Source organism: Bombus pyrosoma, linkage group LG8, assembly GCF_014825855.1.
Source record: "Bombus pyrosoma isolate SC7728 linkage group LG8, ASM1482585v1, whole genome shotgun sequence".
NCBI classification, from domain to species: Eukaryota; Metazoa; Arthropoda; class Insecta; order Hymenoptera; family Apidae; genus Bombus; species Bombus pyrosoma.
The window spans coordinates 698,269-723,385 of NC_057777.1; the positions used below are offsets into that span (position 1 = coordinate 698,269).

General features: G+C 35.3%; 1 protein-coding gene across 5 annotated transcripts in view; it reads right to left on the reverse strand.

Annotated features, from left to right (window-relative positions):
- Positions 1-8,219: 8,219 nt before the first annotated feature.
- The window catches only part of LOC122570409 (neutral ceramidase), a 139,739-nt gene continuing 122,841 nt past the window's right edge, over positions 8,220-25,117 (reverse strand). For all 5 annotated transcript variants that reach the window (XM_043732683.1, XM_043732680.1, XM_043732681.1 and 2 more), the window contains 8 exons: positions 14,528-14,650; positions 13,536-13,730; positions 12,745-12,975; positions 12,197-12,292; positions 11,909-12,079; positions 10,931-11,046; positions 9,233-9,401; positions 8,220-8,524 (listed from right to left, as the gene is read on the reverse strand). In XM_043732683.1, coding sequence (XP_043588618.1) covers positions 8,477-8,524; positions 9,233-9,401; positions 10,931-11,046; positions 11,909-12,079; positions 12,197-12,292; positions 12,745-12,975; positions 13,536-13,730; positions 14,528-14,650 — 1,149 coding nt within the window. In that variant the 3' untranslated portion in view covers positions 8,220-8,476. The remainder of the gene's footprint in view (positions 8,525-9,232; positions 9,402-10,930; positions 11,047-11,908; positions 12,080-12,196; positions 12,293-12,744; positions 12,976-13,535; positions 13,731-14,527; positions 14,651-25,117) is intronic.

Genomic DNA, 25,117 nt, shown 5'->3' on the forward strand with positions numbered 1-25,117 from the left:
TCGGCTGAATATATCTGTTGGATAAATTGATTTGTGTACGGAAGGGGGATTTAAGAGGGCATCCACGAGTTTGGAACGAGCGAGCAACTTTGAAAAGATATTTGGGAAAGGGACGAGAGAGAAAGAGAGAGTTGATCGCGTCGTTTTCTCTTTCTTCTCTCTCTCTCTCTCTGTGTTTCTCCCTCTTTGAGCGTGTTTCAAATGGTACCAAGGAATAAATTAGAAAATGTTAATACATTTTCATGTGGTACAAGTTTACACGTAATACGTAATATAAGCTAATCGATAATGATAATATAATTAAATCGAATAATATATTAAATGGTATTATTTTGTGATTGAATTAATCAGCAGCTCGATAAAGCACGATATCGTGTAGACATATACGTGTATTGTTTAATTTATATCAAGTAATATACAGGAAATTCCCAGTTTAAATGGCAAGATTTCGTGAGCGTGTAGAAGGCCGATAAAATAAGGAAAGAAAATCATTTTGAGAATCGCTCGTTTTTGCTTCATTTTGGGGGAAGTCGCAAAAAGAGAAGCAGGAAGATTTTCGTTTTTACGCTTATTTATTTATATTTAATTGTCCGTATTATCATCTGTTTAATAGATGAAGATGCTGTTCAAAATGCTGGTCTCTTGCAGCAACACAAGCATTACATCTAACAATGATCGCTCTAATTGCAGTCAGACACTGTTCTCATGATATTTGATGCACTGCAGCTACGTCTCAGTCTCATCTCCGTTAAATAATTGATAACACGAATAAGTGGGAAAAAATATAGCTCAATACCTCGAGAGTAACAAGATAAGCGAGAAATTCGGAGAAGCGAAACAAAAAAATATGTTTTCTTTAAAGTTTGGCAAGCATCGATCGATGTTTCGGCTCTTAGATCGAGTCAACTAATCCAGTGGATTAAACGTTGCTTGTATGACGTTTCTATTTTCGGCGTGATCCATTCGAGGGGTGCAACGATTCGCGAAATCATCGAATTGCTTGGCTTTCGGACACTGTCACGTTAAGTACATGCTAAAGTTGTAGGCTTCCTTAAGTTTCATTAACTCCTGACTGATCTGTTCCATTGATACCTGATTCGATATTTTTCCGTTTGTAAGGCTATTCTACCAAGAAATTCTGTTACCAAAAATTTGTCTTCTCACGATCGCAGCAGGCGTGACAGTCGTTTCCTTTATAATATGATGCAATATTGTTGTCCGGTTTAAAAATAAATCCTCCTCTAAATTGCTCAGGGAATCTATAAATATTTCTAAAGTTCTACAAAATATTTATGATCTTCAGAAAACGAAATGAATCAAACGAATTTTTGACAATTCCCGTTTTTCAAATTCTTCAAGATGGAAATAAAATTCGAGACGAATGTGTTTGGCAATCGTCTTCCGAGAAGCTCGAAAAACCTTTTAAAATTGAGATAAAATTCACGGCACGAAAGTTGCTTAGGAATCATCCTCCAAGAATTTAACAAATTTTTTAAAAGTTGAAATAAAATTCCAGGTAGAAAGAAGTCTTCCAAAAGAATATGGATATCTACCTATTCACGATTTATCGATAACAATGTATATATTTCTAAGAATGTACGTATAAGCGTTCGAGATGATTTAATTAAATTGTGAGATTTTAAATTGTCCAGATTATTAAATAACGAAGTTAATTAAATTACTATATTGTAAAAATGAACATTTGACGCGTATTCTACAAATTGATATAGACAAATTTTAATTATCTTAAATCCTGATAAATTTTACCGTACGCGCAAATTTTTATCCATTAAATTAAATTGAACTGAAAAAGTTCATTAAATCTTCGCACGTTTTATTCCTCATTCAAATTTTTATTAGTTAAATTTAATTAAGCTAAAAATGAAATGAGAATTTTATAGAGGTTCTTTTTATAAAAAATGGAAACACGATACAAAAAGGAACGAAACAAATAAAAGTCGAGATATATAAGGTTTGCTTTTATATAAAAAGAATCTCGCCATGAATTGCCGAACCTTTATGAAGACAAATGGAAATTTATTTTAATATTTGACAGCATACAAACTTTTGACAGCACACAGCAACTTTTTGTTACAATTTAACTTTATTTACAACTATCTTAGAATCTTGACTTTATCTTAATCTTAATCAGCCACAAGTTTTTACTAATTGAACTAAGGGAAAATACGAATAAAAGCATTATCATAATTTTAATAATTATAGGATTGTTAAACTTTTCATAATCTATAAAATCGATATATAGCGTGCTACTGTTCTACCAATTACGCGAAAGCGAAGTAAAATGACACTAAAGAATAAAGTAACCATCGTAAAAGAAATACGTTATGCGACACTGCTTATTATTTTTATTAATTAACAACGCTTTCCAGAAACGCGAGATAAAAAGATCATAGCTTCTTTTGCGCGATCCCGTGATTCTAATTACTTTGACTAGCAACGACAGTTAATAACGTTACTGAACATTTAGCTAATTCTGTTCCGACGCTGTTTACACATGTCTGACAGTAATGAATGAGATTGTTACACTTCCGTCTGGATACTGTTCGGTCATCGCTATGCAACAAAGTTACTTATGAATATTAATAACTCTTCTAGGAAAATAGATAGTTATTTAAGTCGAGTTAATCGACAGTGTGCGTCAGCGGATTTAGTTTGAACGCAGACTTAAATTATAAATTATAGTAAATATACTTAAACTATGTATTACAGTAATTAGGTTGCGGATGCTTATCTTCCTCCCGGAAATTTAAAGGTACGAAAATATACAGAATGCACGTAAGATGAGGAACTATTAAAATATCCAACGCGAAATAAATACCGTTTTAACATATTATAAATGGAAGAATAAATCTCGGTTTAGATTTCATTTTCATGGTGGTGTTTGCAAACATATGAATTTGTATACGCGCGTGTTAGGAAATATCTGCAATCTACCAACAATTGGATAGAGATTTAGATTTAAGAAATGTAAATTTATTACAGTTATAGGCTGAGAGTGGTAGGAAACTGCGATTTTTCTCATTTTTAACCGTTTGGATTCTACAGCAGCGTGCTCTGTTGCTTGTACTTAGATTTGCAATGAATAAATCTCTATTCTTTCTTCTGATCCTAATTCTAGGCTAAGTGACGATGGTGTCAGGTAAGTACACAGTTCGGGAAAAGAGTCATCGCGTCGTTGGTAGCGGTTAAACCTAATTTGTAAATTCGTGCATCGGCGCACGACATTGTACGAACAGAAAAATGTGTTCAAATATTACTAACGTATTAACGTTTATATATTTCTAATATAATAGGATATTAAATTTCAATCTTCAATAAAATAACAATGTTGCGCCTAAATTCATCAAACTAGCCACTGTACGTTCTTTCGTATTTCGCTGCGTGGCTTCGTCGTTGCGGAGGCAGTCGTCTAGAAGCAGTTGGTCCCGTGACCTTGGATTCCACAACAACCTCGACCAATCCTTTTCTTCAACCCCTGCTAAATCTTCGCTTCATTTCGCGCGGGAAACAGCCCTTTCCCACATTCCACCATCCTTCTTCGCTTTTTTATTTCACTTGTTCCCATTCTTTTATCTTCCACGTACTTTTTTCTTACTTTTCTTCGGCGTAGAAAAAGAAGAGTCTCCGCTATTCCCCACGCAAGTAGCTCCTGTTCGCAAGTGTCGAATTCGAAACGCGTCGTTTAACACCTTGATGGCGACATTTCTCTCCGTATTCTCTGGCTTCTCTGGTTTCCTTTTCTCTTTGGACGCTGTTTAGTGGTCTGCGAACTCGTCGATACGAATTATACTAGTGGCTTCGTGGCTGTTTCCAAGTCCCTCCTGGTTACTCGATTTATGCTTCGTTGAGCTTCAGTTTGAGTAAATTGAAGTTTAATTCGTAGTTTTACTGGGTTCTTGGCATTTCACGCCATGGTCCTAGCAAGTAGTAGAGGGATAGAAGGCGAAATGGCACGAGACAAGTATTTTTACCCTTGAGGAAGTTGTTTGGCTGTAGTTTATATCGTGTAATTGAACTCTTTCTCCAGTTCCCTTTCTCAGTTTGGGTGTAGTAGCTTTAAAATTGAAAATATTTGTTGCTTTGTGGATTGAAGGGATCTTTGTTAGTATGGAAATATATCAGCTTGGGCGTTTATGTAACTAAATATATAAATAACAGTAATAACTCATGTAGATAGTAGTTTATGTAATTAACCCTTTCTTTGTATTCCAAGAAATCGTAATCTGACGTTCCTTTGCAGTGGAATGCAATTTCTTGGAAATGTATACTGCGTACTTTGTAAAATTATTCGTCTATAGCTTGCAAAATTATTCATTCAGGTATTTTGTAACATTATTCATCGTTAATTCAATTAACTTGTAAAATGTTATTTGTATTACTAGCAAACTCGTCACTGTTATGTAGAAGAATCTATCTTACGTTGGTAACTCGTAACTTTAAGTTTAGTGATTTTAAGTAAGTTTAAATGATTTTCAAATATCTTCGACCCTTTCGTTTACTGAATTATAAAGTAATGTCTGGCAAAACAATTATGATGTTTTACGTGTTTGTCAGCTCTTTCTTTCTTTTTTTAGATATGCGGGACATGTAGGTTCGACAAGACACCAGATGTATTCTTGATATTAACGTTTTTTCTCGAAGGAGACTGCGAAAATGCCTTGACTGATTGGTTGGTGCAAGCTGTTCGTGGACGTAATAAACAGCTTGTAAAGTTCTTCGTGGTGGTGGTAAACTTTTCAATTTTCTTCGCTCGTGTTGTCCTAGGACCTCCGTAATTGACACACTTTCGCAATGTTGGAACTATCACGATTTTCGAGTAGATAACTGGCACCTTGTATATTTTAGCGTTTCAGGTTACAATAATAGATGTTAAATATCATGGATACTCGATTTTAAACGAGATCGTATGCTAATGGATTTTAAATCTTACGTGAAATAGACTTGCAGATGAAATCGTAAATATAAAAGAGAGAACTGAATTTCAAATGACAGAAAATTTTGTTGATTTATAGATCGAAGCGATCTCTGTTAGCATATTTAATTAAGACAGCGTTAAAACAAATTTAATTGCAAGTAAAATTGGATTTCGAATAAGAGAGGAACGCGCTTGTCTGCAAGCATTGAGCATTTTAGAGTGGTTTTATACTATTGGAACGTAGCGTATAATGTTAGTTAAACTTCTTTTAAATATCGTTTTTGGAGCATAAAGTGAAAAATCTGTCTCATTTTGTTACTTTACCGTAATTACCATTATTCTTCAGTCGAAAAATAACTCAGTTGGATTCCGGACGCATATTTAATTGAATCTTTTCGTGAAACAAGCTCGGCAGTTTTACATGCTTCGATAATTCAGATTGTTGACCGCATTCCTCGTTAAACGCACTTTTATACCACATGTTATTTTCTCGGTTCGGCCATTTCACGCGAGGAGACCTGTTAACGAACCACATTGACGTTCACAGTTCAGAATCTTTTTGTGCCCTGGACTCGTGTGGCCATTTCCCGTTCTTTGAACTCTACGTGTATCGGGTTTTTCTTTTATTTTGACGGTTTCTCGTTTTTACAGTGATATCGTATATTTTTATAGATCTTAATTATCGTCGCTTGATCTCGAAATATTATCACTTGGATACCATAAACATTTCTGAGTGATTTAAAAATTCCATTAGCACCGTTACGAATCTATAATGATTTTATCGGCAACGTTCCAAAGAAATCTGAAAATAGATTTAGAAATTGCGAGATATTCTGTGCAACTATACGTACTTATATTTTACGAATATCACAAAGGCATCGTTAAACATCATGACAATGATTATGTTGGTAAAATTTGATTGACAATTGTACCAGTACTAATTAAAAAACAAATAAATAAATAAAGACGCGTGTGCCTTTTGCATCACATTTTTCAATTATACCGATCGCTTAAGAAGCTAATACCATTCTTTTAATGCACAAATTCACTCGTACAATTTGTAGGAGCAGCCGATCGAAACTATCGAAAGGTCGATCGAAGTAATTTCTCGCTATCTGAAATCAATTTATTTAAAAGCGCAGATTGAAATTCTAGTTTGTATGCGGAGTAAAAGATATTGATACTGTTTCGCAACGGAAAGGATCAAGTTCGACGTTTCGCTGAAATTGCTTTCTTTGGAATATGGAATGTTACGTAACATTCAGCCAAATGAATTTAATTAATTCGTTCACTGGGAAAGAGCTTCCTCTCCCTTTGTTCTCGCGAATTGAATTTCGTTTCGACAAATTTATTTTATGAAATTTCGTATACGTATAGCACTCTACTTTCGTGCCATACGTTGGCTTCCTTCGAGACACGTTACAAATTCACGTGTATATTTCTGTATCGATCTTGAGCTTGCAGATATCTGAAACGCGTACTTAACATTTCGTATGTCACTTCGTTGGCTATTTTTGCCTAATCTTGCACAGTTGTTATCGGCGAGGCTGTTATGTGTACTGAACTGTGGCCTTTTGGAAGAAATGAAGATAAAGTTCAGTTAACTGGGAAATATTGGGGTATTTTGTTTTATAATGTTTCAACAACCGGAAAGGCTTAATTTTGTTGTCACTTTTGTACTGTTTATGAAACATGATAATATTACTTGAACAGTATTTCTATCCTGCTCTTAAATATATTCGTTGACTATCATTTAGTATACTTCTTTTCTTAAAAAACTTTAATTTTGATAATTGTAATTTTAAATTTCTTTCATATCTAGCATTTACTACATTTATACATATAATTTCTAACAAAATTGTAACTTTGTTCGAATAACACTCCTGCCCTACTTTTGAATATTCTTTGCAGATTATGACTCACTTAGATACTTCTTAAAAAACTTTCTACTTAAAAAGGAGTTTTATCTAGGTAATATTATATCCTATTGTCAAACATCTTCTTTGGTGACATTCTCAGTCAGTTTTTTCATGAATATAAATTTTTGATAGTAACGAATTACGTTAGAAACTTGTTAGGATTTAATTAGGAGAATTATCGAAATATTTACCACCCATGGAACCGAATCGAGCTGTGTAATTGACACAGAACGTTAAATGACAGAATGTAACACCAACCTTGAGTTTTACCGTAATTCTACCGAAATATAGTGACCTTGAACTTCAGAGTACAAAGCAATTCTTCGTGGGAGCTTCAAGATGAGTTTAGGCTTTCCACGCAGAAAGCATCGTTTCCCCTTCGTCGTCAGTATGGAAATGTATATGTAACAACATTTTCATGTGTAGGAGATATCGTAAAACGGGGAAAACTTTACCAATTCAAATGTCGTGTTGTAAATCTGCCTTCTCCCGCAAAAACTTTTTAAATTTTGTACTCATCGAGTGAAAGTACATTTGATATTTCTATCCTGTTCTTTATTTTTCTCCATGGATGAAACAAGGAACAAATACATGTACAATTTTATTTCCCAATGATATAAAATTATAGAATGAATCATTAGTGTATAACAGTGTACGTACGCTATAGGTGAAAAATTAGGCATCGCTACGAGTTAAAATTAACAGAAACGTTGATATATGTAGAATTCAAATCTAAAAAATGTTAGAATATCAATTATTATTGATAATGAATTTTGAATTTTCATTTCAATCTTATGATTCGTAATTTCGAATTGAAATTATGAAAGTTGTCAAGAGTATACTATTCAATACAGGTTCAATCAGGAGCATGATTTAAAACTTTCAGCTGCTGGTATATCCATTCTAAAATTAATGAAGAAGAATCGAATCGATAAAAATTAATGAAGAAATCTCGTCAGATTGTATTCTCGACAGCCTTTTACGACCATTAATTTCATCATTCATTCTTTCACCATTCATCTCTTTACCACTTGATCTGTAAGAATTCTTACGTACAATAGAACTCCATTTATCTGAACTTTAGTTATTGAAATAATATTTTCATTAACAGTCTGTAATTGATCGCAGTCTTTTTACGATTCAGAAATCACTAGGTAACTAGTATTTGGTACAGATGAATTGTTTAATACAACCAATACAAAATAGTGCGCCATAAAAAATACAATATCGAATCGTTTCATTGTCACGTGAATTTTTGTCATACGAACTGTTCGATTATTTATTCAATTATAGATAGATTGCTCATTCAGACAAACGAAATTCTACCGTGAATATAGTAAAAATGAATAAATTACACGTAGATATTTGTATAAATTATCCTTTTATTCGCGATCACGTTGATTCATTAATTAAATTTAATTAAAATCTACTTCTACATTCTATCCAATATTAATGTATCTATGAATTAAAGAGATCACACGTAGGTATATTATTATGGTACAACACTGTACAAAACTAAAAACGGCGATATAGGTATGGCCTTCACAGCTGAATTATTCCTACATTCAGTGGTGAATTAAGCGTAAGCATTTTCATTTGGGGCTGAAATATCGTGGCGTGGTTATTCGTAGTACAGCTTTCTGCAACAGCTCAAGCCACTAGGTATAACCTGAAATGGTCCATGGAAAATGTCACGTAACTGGTTATAATACGTTTACAAATGTGAAATGGGATTTTGGATGAAATTAGTAAAATCATCTATCATCGAAATTATTACACAGGGTATCGTTGATTGTTGCTGAGGAGGGAATATTTCTATATCTCGTTGCGATTTGCGAAACGTTTGTTTTTTAATGTAACTCGATTTTAAAGTACAGTTTAAACCTAAGTTTCACGTAAGGGTGACTTCAATTTAGATACAGATATGGATATAAATTAGTTGACTTAATTTTATTTCAACGTTAAGTCGATCAAGTTAGTTCTATTCCTATTGATTTTGATTCTTTCGCACGATAGATAAACAGCTGCAAACTTGCCAAGTCGAGAGAAAAAAGCAACAGAAAGTAGTGAAAAGACGAAACATAATGGAATATTAAAAAATCACAGCAAAGTGAACGTACGAAAATCCCCCCTTCCGCAAAAATAAAAGAAATCTGCAAGAACCACAGAAAAGCATTAAAAATCACAGAAAAAGCAAACGTTTCGTATGCATCCACTAATTGATTATATAGTAAACTAATTATATGCTAAAAAAATTGCATAGTTTGCGTTATTATTTCAATTAAAAGAAACGGATAAACGAAAAAAAAAAGAAAAAAGAAAAAACTAGGGAGAATGAGCCCTGATATCAAATATTCACAACAGGTACTTAATTTACCTGGATGTGGTTGGACACGCCGTAGTAAGGGAAGATGCCACCAAGGATATAACGGTAGTATCCGTTGTGCCTAATACGATATTCACCAGCTTTGATGTCCTCCGGGACCTGCCACGTAATGGTCACTTGACTGGAACCGAGAACCATCGACGTCCTTTGCCACTGGAACCTGTACGGATGATACAGCAACCAAACGGAGGGAGAAATATCGTTATTATTCGCCTGTCTGATGGTCAGAGCCTGATACTCTTGGCTGATCGATACTCTTATCCTTCCCCTTTGTCATTTTTCGCACCGATTTTTCCGGCTATCATTGATTTATGGGGGACCTCCTATGTTTTTTTTTTTTTGTTATACGAAATGTTTCAAAATAGTGTGTTACTTTCTTTGAATTATTTATGATACAATTGTGTTTCTACGTAGTTAAAAAATTTCTCATACCGGAGGAAAAAATATGAGAATCCTTAACTTTAATTTTATGCCAAAGATTTTTGTTGACGTGTTAAAATTCCTTTCGTTCGTCGGGAGGAGAGCGAGATTAGAACATAAAAATTCGAAGATCGTGGCAGAGTATTGCACGAGAGAGATTTAATACAAGATTCGAAAAGAGAAATTTCAAAGTGGTCGGGATTTGCGGCTGAGGTAGGACTATCTGGGACGATTGGTGAAGTTTAGCGATTTAGGTACTGATTTTTAACACGCCTTAGTTAAGAATGCTTCAAATTGATCGTGCGGATATTTATGCAAATTCACATTTTCGTGAATACGATTTAAAAAGTAGAACTAAATAGAATTTTTTGTGTGTTCTGTGTATCTTTGCGTCATTAAATTTCCTATGAACGCGTGAGAATCGTTTAATAATCCGAGTAGTTCAGAGACTATATCAATCGACTACATAAAGAAGAACACAAAGAAAAATTGCGATTGAAAATATTATCTTTTAAAATTAATCTCGAAATTCGCGATTATTTACGCTATCGCTACTGTAATAAACTTTATAGAAACGAGTCATTCATTTTTTCAAAAATGAAATATTAAATTGAGAAACTTGTAAAAAGTGGAAATTGACCAATTTGTCTTCTGCGAGATTCGTTTGTTCTTATCTTACGTATTGTATAGAATATTGAGTCTTTCATAGTGTAGGACGAGAAAGTTATTGTACTATTGATTTCACATCATCAATATTATTACATGTCACGTAACTGCTAAAATTTATTGCCTATAAATAAGTGAAAGCACGTTTGCTGTCCAACATACAGAGAATCTTAACGATAAAAGAGTCATCATTTTCCAAGATATTCCTTCTGAATTCTTTTTCATTTTGATACATGTATGCCCTCCTTTTAACACCCTATACAATATAACTGTATAGTAACAATGAAACGATGAATTAAATATTACGTCTACATATACCTAATATAGAATAAAACTACGCTAAAGTAGATATGGCCTGTATTTTATTCCAAATCGAAGCGATCGAGTGCTGCATTCATCAGACACCACTAAATTTCTCATAAGTTAAATCGATTAATTTAATTCGAAAATTTCTTGCTTTTTGTAAAAAATATCTTATGATTGTTTGGTTTAAATGTAACATGTTTGTTTAAAATCCGCGTAAAAATCCGCAGCCAAGTTATAAATTTTCGTATTTGTCAGTTTGAGGATTTAAAATGAAAATCGATGAAAACATATACATACTTAGTCTCCCAACTGGCATCAGTGGCAACTGGCACCCATACCTCATCGTCAGTTAGCCTCTCGATCGTCAGATACGACCTCTCTGTCATCAGGTTGTTACGTGGGTGGCCAGCAACCTGGTGAAAATAAGACCAGATTTATGAGACGTAATATTCACAGAATTCCTTACCACGTATCTCTTCCTTTTTCTCCATGAATAATAAGCTTATGAAATTTGTCAACGCCCTAGCAGGTACAATATACACAATATATGAAAACAGTATTTACTCTGTAGATAAATAATTAAATTAGACTTATTACCAGTGATCTTTAAATCTCTAATATTATAAAATGTGGTTCCTGACGTGACAAATATAAAATATATTAACGTACGAAATCAACAAACGATTGTACAAACGACAAGTTATATGATAGTAACAAAATTAGATCGTTTGCAGCGTTCTACACTGAAGATTATAGAAGTTAAAAGAGTTAGGAATATCAATTTTTAGAGTTCAAGATTTGAACTCACGAACTTTTTATCCGTTACAATTTGAGTACTCCGAGTTGCAAAAGTTTTCAATTTGAAGCTTATTCTAACAAAAATTGTTTTTACTATCTACTAAGTCGCACTCGCAATCAATCTCCCTTATGCAGTTCATAAGCGGATGTACTATAAGCGCAATCTTTTGTTCAGACTAACACGCAATGTGTCCCTCCTTATTTTTTCAGCTACAAATATGATAGTGCCTTTAGATATTTTGGAAAAGATGGGATAAGTCCGGCACGTGACGTCTGTTGAGTTTCCATAACTGGACGCTCTTGTCTGGAAAATTAATAGCGTGGAAATTCGGATCAATTGCAAATCTGTTTATCTACCTATTTGCTGCCAAATCTCTCTTTCAATTTTCCCTTTCAAAGTTTGTGTTCCGAGCTGATGACAGAGTATTTCGTTCGTGTGATTTTAACAAAATTAGTATCAATACTTGGTATACTTACGAATACTGCACTGACGATATCGCCTGGTTTGGCGAGTTTCGGCGGTTGTTTAATACAGTCACCGAAATTTTTGCCCCATTTTGGAGTGTCGAAGAGAACAGGAGTGACGAACGTGAGAAGATTCTTCTTTCTTAGATCCAGAGGCGTTGGACCAGGATCTACATCCTTTTTCTGAGATCATATCAAAACTAGCGTTATCAGAATGTGCGTATATAATCTAAATTCATTTAAAGAAAATTTATAACATTTTCTTTTTGGGCGGAAGGAAGATTTTTACGGTATACTTACAAGAATGGCGGCTGTGACGAGTTCTTGGTATTGTTTTAAGTAAATGGTTAGGGTATGGGGCCCAAATATCGTGGACGCACCTTCGTATCTTTGGATCTAAAAGATTAAACAAAGAAATCGTTGGCAAATCTCAAATTATAGTGTTTCAATAAATTTATATAGTAAATCTTTATGCTAGTTGACTTTCTATTAATTTACATATGTATTTAACAAACTTTTCTATTCAATTCTATTTATCACGAAGCAAGATAAATTATGGAAAGGTAAAGATTCTAATGTAAGCTTAAATATCGTTCAACATTTGCAGACTATCCGTAAATTATACTATTTCATGCCAATATTCACCGCTTCAAATCTAATCCCCCACGTAATAATTCCTTTTTATTCGAATCTATTTATCATAAGTGAAACGGATATTTGTTACGAGCGTAAACGGTCTTAAAGTAGAAATTGTAAGATCCACAAATTATTAAATATCGATGGCACAAGAGATGGAAGATTATTTTAAAAACATCGGAAGGAAACGATAAGGATGATCTACGAGTTACTTGATATTCCTCCGGCGTAGTGATGTAATCGCTGTAAGTATTGCAGAGGCCGGCGACTATAACGGACGTTTCGTCGTCGGACGCATCGTTCATGACCGTTTTGATAGCCTCTCGCAATCTTCTTCCGGACATTGTTGTGAATTCTCCCGGTACGCCAGCGATGACAACGTTACCGATCAACGCGACCTGCGTCGATACGGTTTTCGGCTGCCAGTCGTACGGAATATGCATCTGCAGGTTGTTCGAATCATTCAGAAATTAAACGGACGAACTTGAGGATCTTGAAAGTTTAGAATCGTCGAGCGACAAAGGAATAAGATTTATACAGATGTATAGGGTGGAGCGCGTGACTGCAACCACTTCGGTTACTGTATAAGCAATAATTTTGATGGAAAATGTTTCAGATAAAGGTTGGATGGTTTGGTTGGGCACATGGTTTTATAGGCGGATGTTAGAGGCTAAACGAAGATCATGTTTGTTTCTTCAAATGGAATTATGTATTCTTTTCTACATATATCAATTCTTTGGAATATTCTACGTCAAAAAGTATTAAGATACAGTGTTAAAAAATTCAACTTTGGAAAAAACAGTGTCCGATTGGGACATAACGAACGATAAATTAATTTCTTTAGTATTTTACAAATTGCGGCGACGATTTGTTTTTTTAATTTCATGATCTTTAGAAATTTATTTAAAAAGGAGTTTCGTATTCGAATAAGGATGATTTTTTCGCTAAACGCTGTAACACTATCTCACTGTAATAGTATTCTTCGACGCATATTTAAACTTACGCGTCCAGTGGCAAGTAGAATTGGCTTTGCACCGTGACATTTCACATCGTCGGTCGTAGGGGCTGCTAAGAGGTTTCTGACTGCATTCCACATGGGATTCGCGGTGGTTGTGCCTTGTTCGAACGAGAACGACCCAGGACCGTCGATCGTTCCCGCCGCAAAACTGTATCCCATCGCTGGTTCACATCCACGAACCTATCGTAATATTCCATAACTCGTAAATAACGTTCAAAAAGTCGTTCAAACCTATGAACTCTGATTCAGTTCCTCCCGATATGTGTACGCGTATTGAAATAAAAATATGCAATACTTATATTCGGGGAAACAAAGACGAAGGAAATACGCGATAATTGTTTTCAAAGAAACCACGACGAACAAGAATTCGATTCAGAGTTTCGATTGTATTAATTGACCTTGATTGTTGACCTTAATTGACCCTGAAGCCTGAAGACCGAACCGGAGGTTCTTAAAGGCTGAAAATGATCATTTTTCAAAGTCCTTCTACCGTGTTACAAATTATTTAACATTACATCGTGGATGAATATAATAGACTGTGTGCATGTCTATGTAAATTTATATTTTTGTAAAGATAATTAAAGGGCTGAAACGTCTACTTTATCAGACTTGATAATATTCATACAGATACAGAGTGTTATACCTTTACGAACAAAATTTGTCTTCCAAGAAATTTCCCTTTTATGACGAAAGCTCGAGAAATTTAACGCAGAACGATGAGATTTAAAGTAAATGTATCTTATCGTCTTCTAAGAATATATTAATTTTGCAGAGATTTTGCACTGAAAGTAGCATTTTATTTTAACAAGAAACAGTCTCCTCACAGGCGTGCAACAAGCTTTCGTAGATTATTGTCCAAACATAGAAATCCTCAAGTACAGATACTTTCTCATTTTTCCAAAAAAAAAAAAAAAAGGAAGAAGAAATGAGATTTAATAAAACTCTAAAATAAAGGGAAGAAAGAGAAAACTACTCACAGTTTCGGTTCTTCTGGTGGTTTCATTGTAGTATTCTGCCGTCTGTTCCACCATGTTCACGTAGCGATGTACCACACGGAGGGGTCCGATCACTTCCTTGGCGTCCCCGTACTGCCATAAACGCTGCAATCACCAGGCAACGGAACATGATTATAGAATCGCGATACGAGCAACAAGCAACGCAACACAACGCAATGTGTACAGGCCAAACACGCATGAAACGTATCCGCCTCGCTGGCTACGAACTGTTCTCCCGTTTCTGCTTTTATTATGCTAATACCCGTTTCTCGAAACCGACCCTTCGCTCGACGCGTCACGGCTAAAGAGCATGCGAATGTACGTTAATTATGAGCCTAACGTTTTCTTCTCTGTTTTCTACGTCTCATCGTTTGTTCGATGAAAACAGTCAATAACGTAATTTGAATTACAATTCTCGGGTGAACGGCAAAAGTATGCTAATATTTTCTACATCGCCGTCTTTTGCTTGTGACTTTAACGATAGAACAAGTTAATTTCACTTCTTTTCCGCTCTTCTACCCGATGAACTCGTTATGAAAATTGCAAAAGCAGTTTAAAAAAACAATTCAAGACAATTGAGAAATTCCCAATAATCAAACCCGCAATAATTAAAATCTCCCATAACCAACGTCTACGAATATCAAAATTGTCAGTGTACAATTCGTTGTCGGATCCTACAGGTTCCTCTATCTAATCCAACATAGTGGCATCATGTCCCTTCATCCTCCTATCTAACGATTCTCTCCCCTGAAAATCCACTCTCCCTTTCGATCCTGACTCCCTTCTGGGTTCCACTATATCTCCCGATTCCATGCACGTTGTGTTGTTCGATATCTGGGATCTCATCTTTGTGCACACGCAACCTTGTCTTCCGCCACTTTCCCTCGATCAGGGAACGTAACGAATCTAACACTACGTTCTACACTAGTGCAATGTTGCGCGCGTGTACACGCGGTCAAGAACACGAAGGACCAAGGAAGTTTATTGGTTGATGGACGCCGATTCGCGCCATTGACGGGCCAATGGCGAGGAAATGGTCGATGATTAATGTCAAGGAATTATATGGTTGCGTTTGATTTCGCCTGATAGAGATCTTCAAGCAGAAATTTGGGATTTCGCCGTCTGCGTTTGATTACTAAGGCACTTTTGGCTTGGAAATTGAATTGATAAATGATCTGAACTGTTTGCAGTTGGTATATTTCTCTGCTGGTACTACTCAACAATCGAATTGATTTTATTAACCGAATCGAACGAATGTATTGGGCTATGTGGGAATGTACATACATTTGCAACTATTTTTGAACGAAGGATGCGTGCCGTGTAAAGAAAGCCGTGTGGAAAGAAGTCGCGAAACAATCATTGTGCAAGAAAGTATAAAACTTGCGCTAAACTGAGGCAAATAATAGAAAATGCAATTTCAAGGCACGTAAGACCATTTTTTCGAGATGCCTGATTCAAAATATTCAAGTAGAATTAAATCTATAAGTATTTAGTAATTATATTACATAGTTTACATTAGTAGCTGTATTCATTTTTCAAGGTTTTCTAATTTTCTTATTATGTAGTAGACGCAAAAGATATAATGAAATTCATCTTGAATATGAACTAATCGAGTCATTATATGTTCTTAAGAGACAGAATTTCGCCTTTTCTCTCTCAAGATAACTAATTTAAAATCGTATTTTATTACTTGTTTATTATTCATATAAAGATATCTCGCTCAAATATCGCAAAAACAAGTATTAAAAAATATACTGAATATTAGAATGTATTTTAATTTAAAATTACTGTAATTTCTTACTATAATTTATACTTGATCTACCTTCTAATGTAAAAATTATGTAGATAATGTCACCGATAATTAAGAGAAACATTAATCTACGCATTATCAAGGAAAAATAAAACTCTGTTAAGAATTTATTTAAGAGAAGCTATATGATAATTTGATTTTTTTTAGCGGCTTTCGATCAAACATACGCCGTTCTTTGAAATCGGTTAGAAAATCCTTGACGCGAGACTTGCGTGCTTCCAAGCATTGAGAATATCAGTTTGTGCGAAAATATTTATATACGCTATAGGAAAATTTCCCAAAACAACATCTTTATCGAATTAAATCATGCCACTTTATTCTTTGTTGCGCAGTTGAAAGAAAGTTATTCGAGGATTTTCCTGAAGGAAGATAATCCGTATAATTGTTATCTAAATTTCAGCAGGAAGCGAAACTGGATTTTCAGTTCAGCATTCATTTACCCTACGAAGCAATAGCGTAACATTTCAGGATAGACTCATTATCAAATAACTTAATAATTAAGCAGTACGTAATTGAACAACAACAGACACGCGTAATTAAAATTTTCATTTGCATTCTATTGAAAATTCTCATCGTATTCATATTTCATAGTCGAAGAAAATATTTATCTTATCAAGAAAAAGTTAATTGTTCCAGCCGATATTTTTTATACGCATACGTACACATTCACTGAAACATTAGGTGCGTAATGAAGTGGGAGCATAGGAGGCGTTACGTTCACACGCGTTACAGTTGCACTCTACTTGAATGACTCGAGCCTTCTTACGATCGACATTGAACCATTTACCGTGTTTTCTACTACAAGAGTCGTATAAGGATGTTACGCTATATGAACAGTTATGTTTCTTGGAAAAACGTCGCGAGTGTTTCATTCGAGTACGATGTATCCTTGAAGGCGTGAAAGAGTTCCGTTTCTGATTTGTAATTATAACTAGTGAAGCGTCAAGGAAACATCGATTTGTTATCGAAGGATGAAACGTAGATAGGAACACCGAAACTGAGAAGTGTGAAAGTATTATAAATATATGGAATTATTTTCAAACTCGATATATCGCATCTGAAATTAAAAATTTGAAATCTGAAATACGAAGCTTTTAAATCTTCAGTTTTTGAAGTTGAAGCTTTGTATAAAATTTAAGCGTTAGAGATTTTGCAACCTTAGATTTTTGAGCCGATGACTTTGTAACTAAAGATCTTAAAACTAAAGGTTTTTTAATTCGAAACTTTGTGATCGTTAGGAGTTCAGAAAATAAAAAATGCGGAGCTTTTCTGTCTCTCTCAATCTCGATCCAAAAAATCTCAGATCCAACGTCCGAAAACTAAAATTTCCCATTCGTTTCCACCACAAAGATACTATTGCCAAGCTCTAATTTCACAACCGTTCTAATTCCAAATCGAACAATCCCTTCTTTGCTGTCTTGAAATTAGTATACAACGGTGCCCCGGCAACGGACAATTTTTATTTCAATTTCCACAGACTTAGACTAGAGCAACAGGTATTTTTTAACGCCTTTCGCTATGGATAGACGTGTGAGAAGGTAAGACAGTAGCGTGATTCACGAGTTCGTGGAAAGGAAAAAAGTCTCGGTCTCTCGAGGAAGGAACGACGACATCGTCCTTGCGAGCGTCGAGCGTGAATCGTGTATCTCGTGATTCGCAAAGGGTGTGGCGGTTTCTGGGAAGGATCACACAGGAGCACCATGCGAGCTGACCTCGTTAGACTGCTAGTTTCCCACCGATTGTCGAATCTACGTCTCGTGTGTGATCTCGAAATCGTTTTCATGATGAATCGCGTGATCCGTAATCTTTCAAACTATGTTCACGTTTAAACATATTAATTACATAGTATATACTTGTTCTTCTGATTTCTAATATACCTGCAAGTATTTTTTATATTTACTTGTTCTGGATGCGAATAACCATTTTGACTACATCGAATAAAAATTAAATTCCCGTCATCGATGATGATTATTCCTAATCAAAATAAAATTATTTTCGTCGTCGATAATGATCACTGGTAATCAAAAAGGTTTTAATCATTTATAATCGTTATTCGTAACGACATTATTTTAATTAAAGACATTAAATTTTATACCATAGCTTTTAAGATTTGTCTTGCGACAGTTGTGACAGTTTGAACATTACCGATTGAATCTTGGTGATGTGAACGTCTACGCTATCATCATTTGCGTATCGCGTCGTTCCAATTTTGGATTTCAACACCTTCGTAATCCTCTGTTACGCCTTCACCATCAAATTAATGGCGCAGAAGAATAATGGAGTTGATAGGAAATGGAACTAGTACGCTTCCTGTTGTTTTCTGTTTGCACGTTTGCGAAGAGACTATGCCGTGGTCGCGAATACATTTATGCGAAAGAATACTCGAATACAAAGTTAACCAAAGTTAAACCCTTGTTATCATGAACATATTAATTAAATACTCAAGTAATACTGGAATACGTAGACAACAATTTATCAAATTCATATTGTTAAGAAACAATCCTATATAATTTACGACATTTAAGGTTTAACATATATTTTTTCATGATAACACTCTTTATGAAATTGATTCTTCTATGGACAACTGTCTTTACGAGCTCCATACGAGAGATTAATTTCTATTTAGTTGCTTAACTTCCATTTGGTATAAATTCGCAAAAATTTGGAACTCGTACCACGTTATAATATTCCCCGGTTCCAATTTGGATCGCTCTAATCCTTAGATATACCGATGATTGTAAATGACCTAAGTCGTGTATTTTTCCTTTCCAGATATTTAAAGTTTCGCTTTTCACGCATGAACTGCAATCCTCTTTAACGCCGCAACAATCAACTCGATCCAACGGTACAATTTCTACTACTTTGCCAAGATGGTTTCAGGTCGTTGTAACGTAGATAAACGCATCGCAAAATACGTGATAAAATTCCTTTCCTTTTTAATTGTTGACTTAGGCTAGTTTCATAATCGCCGCAACATATGTGTTCTTAACTGGAATTAATTCAAGTAAATAATAACGAAACACGGTCTTAGCGCTCTTGTTGCGCAACTTGTTCGATTCCCGATTGGGCGTTGTCGAGCCACGAAGACACGAAGACACGAAGAGACGCGAAGCCGAAAGGAAAGGTAGGGAGGAAAAAATGGAACGAGCAAAGAGCCGGCATATAGAGATCCACGTGTTTACACGTTCCTGTTCCCACGTCTGTTGAGACAGGACTTTGCAATCGTCTACTATCTCACCTTATTATTCTGTTTATCTATAATCTCCAGAGACACGATTCTGCTTCCGCGGATGAAAATCCTTCGCCCGCGAAATAGCTTTGCTCGATGACGTTTTCCTAACGTTTGGTCGTTACCTTATCTACCGATGGGGAAGGTTGTTATCAATTGTGGAATACGCATTGATCGATACTCGCGTTCCTCGAGATTAGAAATTTTTATTTTCACGCTGTTACGTATTCGTATTTCTAGTGATTTGGATGGAAAATTCGTGCGTCATACGTAACTTATGTTAGTTGATTGGAAGTATTGATTATTCAAAGGATTAGTAGATTTTAATGTAAAATGTTGCGAGCATAATACATTGGATTTTAGTAAATTCGATTTTCATAAAAATGTAAATTTGTGCAAAAAAATTCTTCACGGTTATTTAAACGGTAGGTTTTAGTGTGAAATATTATGAACGTAATATTATATATTATTTTGGTGAATTAGATAGGAAGAATTGAATTTGCTGCTAAAAGCTTCATGCTGTCCTGTACGTGATCTTTGTTCGTTTATTCACGATATTGATTATTCAAGGGATCAGTATCTCTGAATGTAAAATGTACTATGATTATTAATCAAAATTGTATACTTAGCTGTGCAGTCGATTTTTTTTTTTTTTTATAAAATACAAAATTTCTACTAAACGATTGAAATTCATTTAGATACACGTAGATGTATGATTTAACGTTTCTTTATTCGATACCTTTCGACGATTTTACGGCTACTCGCAGGTTTCTCGTAACGAAAATGTAGTAGAACTGTTTGTAGTACATATTCAGAAAATACAGTTGGATATAGTCGGGGCTCGTTACAGTTACATTAACGAAATCACGGAATGTTTCACATAATATACATAATGTGCTCGTAAAAAGTTTCTACGTTCTTCACCGACTAAGATCCAAAAACTTTCAAAAACCTGGAGGATGGACACAAGGTAGATTAAACGATAATCAAAAGATTACGTAGACATGTGGCGAAAGGGGGCCATAGTTGCGCAAATTAACCGACAAAACTGAGAAACGAGATCGCGAGCCGGCAACGCGTGACTCGATAAACCGATTTTGCAACGTACGAATTTACGAGCAATTTTGTGGTCGCTCGTAAGCTTCTCGTAACTTCCGGATGATTCACCATCCAATTTGCAAACATTATAATTTTGAGGGAAGATGAAAGAAATAGACGAATTTAATGCTCGTGAACGTCGCTTTCCTTTCTTTTTCTCTTCTTTTTTTTTTTTTTTTTTGATTATTTCCTTGTTGCAGAAAATAATGTGCAATTTTGTTTTAACAATAGAGTATTATTCTTTCGTCGCGATAGGCGAAATTTAGCATAGATGAAAAAATTGTAGTCGCCATTGACTCAGGAAAAATCACTCTTTTAGAATTGTGTTTTTATTACAAAGAGTTTATTACAAAAGCAATTAGTTTTCCCTAAAGACGACGATTATTTGTTCTTCGACACCGACTCCTTTAGGAGGGTAAAAAATTATCCCTTGTCACGATTCGTGATTAGTACGAATAGAGGAAAAGTTCAGTCACTAATCTCACAAGAAAATCATTCTTCTAAGATCGTATGTTCAGCGTGAAAAGCGATATAATAATATTTATTTCAGACGTTTACTAACTTCGATGTTAGCCGTAAAAACAACAGGTTAGCTGTTCGACGGTGTGCCACTCCTTTGAGAGCGTAAGAAAAAAATTAAGAAGCGGAGGAAAACGTGGAAAAAGAAATCGAAAATAGGAGCTTCCTCGTAAGTTACGACACGGTTATTCAACCAAATAGGTTTCACTCTCGTTCGCTCTGGAACACGCGGTGTGAAATCCAAATGTGATCGCGTCAACTATTCCAAGTTCCGTTTCCATCGCTCTACTGCTCTGGAATGACAAGCGTGTACCTGCTCTTTGCTCTTCGATGAGCAAATTCTGTTTCAGGAAGAAGAATTCGCACAACGATACTTTGTACCTTCCTTTTAACTTGCTTACTGTATTACGCGTTACGAAATAGCAATCCGATGCGACGTAATGTCTTCTAATCTAACATCGTCGATCTTCCCTCTTTCATCCAGCGAACAGAATGCTCGTTTACATACGGTAGGGCGTATGTGCCGACGAAAGTTCAATGGACTCCTTTACCTCGGCTTGCTCGACTTTTATGGCAGCAGTTTCTGCGACCCTGTATAATTTAGAAATTTTTCTTATCGAATAAACTTTATATTTTGCCAGATATGTTCGGTTTTTTAAACCAGTTAACTGCTAGTTGAACAATAAATTGCTTCTTTAACGAATCCTTTGGAAAATCCAAAATACCTGCAATTACAAACAATATGAACAAAGCAACGTGAGATCGCAGCTGCTTATAATCCCTCAAAACTAGAGCTATATGAAGCATCTGTTTAGAATAATCTTCCTATCGAAGATTCTGAAGTTTATTTATTGAAATCTGAGACACTGTGTGTGCCTATGTGTCAAATAGCAATTAGGTTCGCTGTAAGTCAAACGCGGTTTCGTTCGAGCAAGTGCCTAACTTCTGTAAACGCTGGGTGCATCGGGGTGTGCCAAGGATACGCCGAGACATTTCTTCCCCACGTTTCGTCGAGTTCTCACACGATTGTATTGAAATGTCGCTCGTAAACAATGAGTTGCATCACAACGGTGACCAATCGACAGTGGTGCAAAGTGCCGGAGGAGTGCAAAGAATTAGGGGGAAGCAATGGAGAATGATTACTAACCTTCCGTCTGTCAGATTGCGAAACAAAACACATACTTCGTTCTAATCGAAATTTCGTTTACGTATGTGCGAAATCCTTGCGAGATGTGTTTTTAAGGAACATTAAGAAGGCATTTTAAAATGAAACTCAATCTCGCTTCCTGTCATTGCAACCATTATAAACTGGAACTGTGCGTTTTGCGCCATCATGCGTGTCGTTTCGATTTCGCAAAGTACAAATTTTTCTGGACGCTGCTGTGATATGGTTGGGTTTGCGGTTATTGATTTGTTTGTCTCAAAATTGTTCCTATTTATATTTTTCGTATATCTTGGCACAACGAGCAGTGTTCGTTAATCTTAAAAAAAAAGGCAGTGTACTTTATTATTATTACGTAAGCATTAATTCTTCGTTGCATAGACTACACAGCACGATAATTTCTCAAATAATAAGGGTAGTAGAAAAATGAAATACTATGCGTAGGTGTGAACTTAATAAGAAGCTACTGAGCAAAGCAGAGAGGAGATTGCTGGTAACATTGTTATTTACGATATCAGGCGAGAGGTCGTCAACTCACAGACGACAGGTTAGTAGTTTAGGTTCACGGTTGTACTAATCGAATTACACTGTAATTTACCACGTAATTTAATTATGTTATACTTCAATTACGTAGTGAGTCAAGTACGAGGCGATTAGAACAACGTAAATTACATAGTTCAAAATTTTCAACTGGTTCAATTGCTAATTACTGTAATCACGAGTGTAATTGAATTATAACGTAATTGAATATGATGTAATTGAATTACTTTGTGATCATAATTCACTTGTAATAATTCAATTGTAATTCTCTACAACACTGTCTAAGGTTAATTCATAAAATCTTCTGCTTGTTCTGGTTTACACTGAACGATGATAACTCATTCACTCGGGTCTTTTCAAACTTTTATGGACCTACATATTACGACATTATCTTATCTTTTTCTCACTCGATTTTCCGACTCGTAGGATTTCCTTTTTTACGCTATTACCTATACAATTTCCAATCGGTACAACTGTCCTTAAAATTCCTTAATTTCGGTTGTGTTAGACACAAAGGTTCGCTCAACGTTCCATAAAAAAATACGGAATCACGAATTGTCCTATAGGACCTGTTCTAACTGGAATATTCTTAATCTTAAAACTTTTCAAGGTATCGTACTGCTAACATTTGTTCTGACGCACTGTCCACCATTCTGTTAGCCTCTCTATTTCGTCGAAACTCATAAAATACTGACTGCAATAGTCGTGTCAGTATGCGTTATGAAAGCGTTTACGTAATTTTCCCCTGTTTACTTTACCTCGATAATATTTCGAAGATAGTAGACAAACACGTTATCGGAGAAATTTCTCTAAGTGGAAAGGAAGTAAAACTTCGTTGTTTCTTCTTTGCAAGAAATATAGTATTTTTCTAAAGAGATTCTCTTTTGTAGTACTCGCGTTTCATGTTGCACTTTGCCTTGGATGCTTCCGACAGCTATGTTACACTAAAGTTTCGGTAGGTTACCAGCGATCCACGCGTAGCACTGTTCTCCCCATAATGGTACTTTGAATATGCATCGAATATTGCATGAATATTTATCTTACGACATATCGCAGTTGCGAACCATTTCGTGATATCGCGACTAATCTCAGGAATGAGAATTGGAAATTGATGCGCCGACGATATTTTCCTTAACACGTTGATTGTTAAACGATGGCCATCGGCGACTCATGCCGATTTTACTATTAAATTTTTTAAAACGACTAGGACAAGATAAATTTCATGGACTAGACGATTTTCAACGACGTGAATCCTTTATGTAACATTGACAAAAAGGATGCACGAATATTGGTTGTCGTGGTGTGACGTATTTGTATCTAGCGTAGTGACATACGATACTTAACGATACTTGAAATTCTTACTAATTTATAAAAATGCAATATCTCATATATGCAACGACCAATCTGAAACAGTTAGAAAATCGAAAACGTTCGTTCTGTATTAAAGCGTCGCACGAAACGGCTATTTGGCGCGTGATCTTTTTTGAGAAAACGGGAAAACTTGTACAGGAAGTAAGGAACTCGGTCGTATCTCGTATCAGAAATCGCTGTAAGCCGGAAGCGGTTACGATGGAATCGTGGGAGTGGACGATCTTTTTCCGCAATAGTTCTTCTGCCATTTGGAGTTTGTTCGTCATACTAAGCAGCGTCGCAACGTGAACGCGGTGGCAAACGTGAAAACCGTGGCAGGGCACTAACGACGTGTATGTGTTTGCTTCAACATTACGGTCACGAACCAACCTTTCACGATTTAACGGCTGTTAGAATTGTAACAAACAGGGAGGACGAGTTCTTGAGCCTTTTTCCAGCTCCGAAACTGTCGCTGGACTCATTTGCAATCGGAAATAACCGCTTTCACATTTTTGTTGAACGTTACGTGACAGATATTAAATAAATCTCCGCGGTGGGGATATTGAATGGGAGATTTTCTAATTTGGAAATGGTCCAGCGCGGAGCAAAGTGCCGTGAAACAATTATATATTTAATTACATAATGATTCAAACGTTCCCAGTTCACAGTTTCACAGTTATTTTATATATATGAGATTAATCTGAAGCAGCGCTTCTTAAAATTTCTTCATTCGCGATTTCATTATTATTAAAGATACAAGCGAAACATTGATCGATAATAAATCAAAGAAGTTTAGTTTTAAACAATTCTTTGTTGTGATTTTAATAATAATATACGGAATTCCAGTCTTGAAAGTGAAATTAC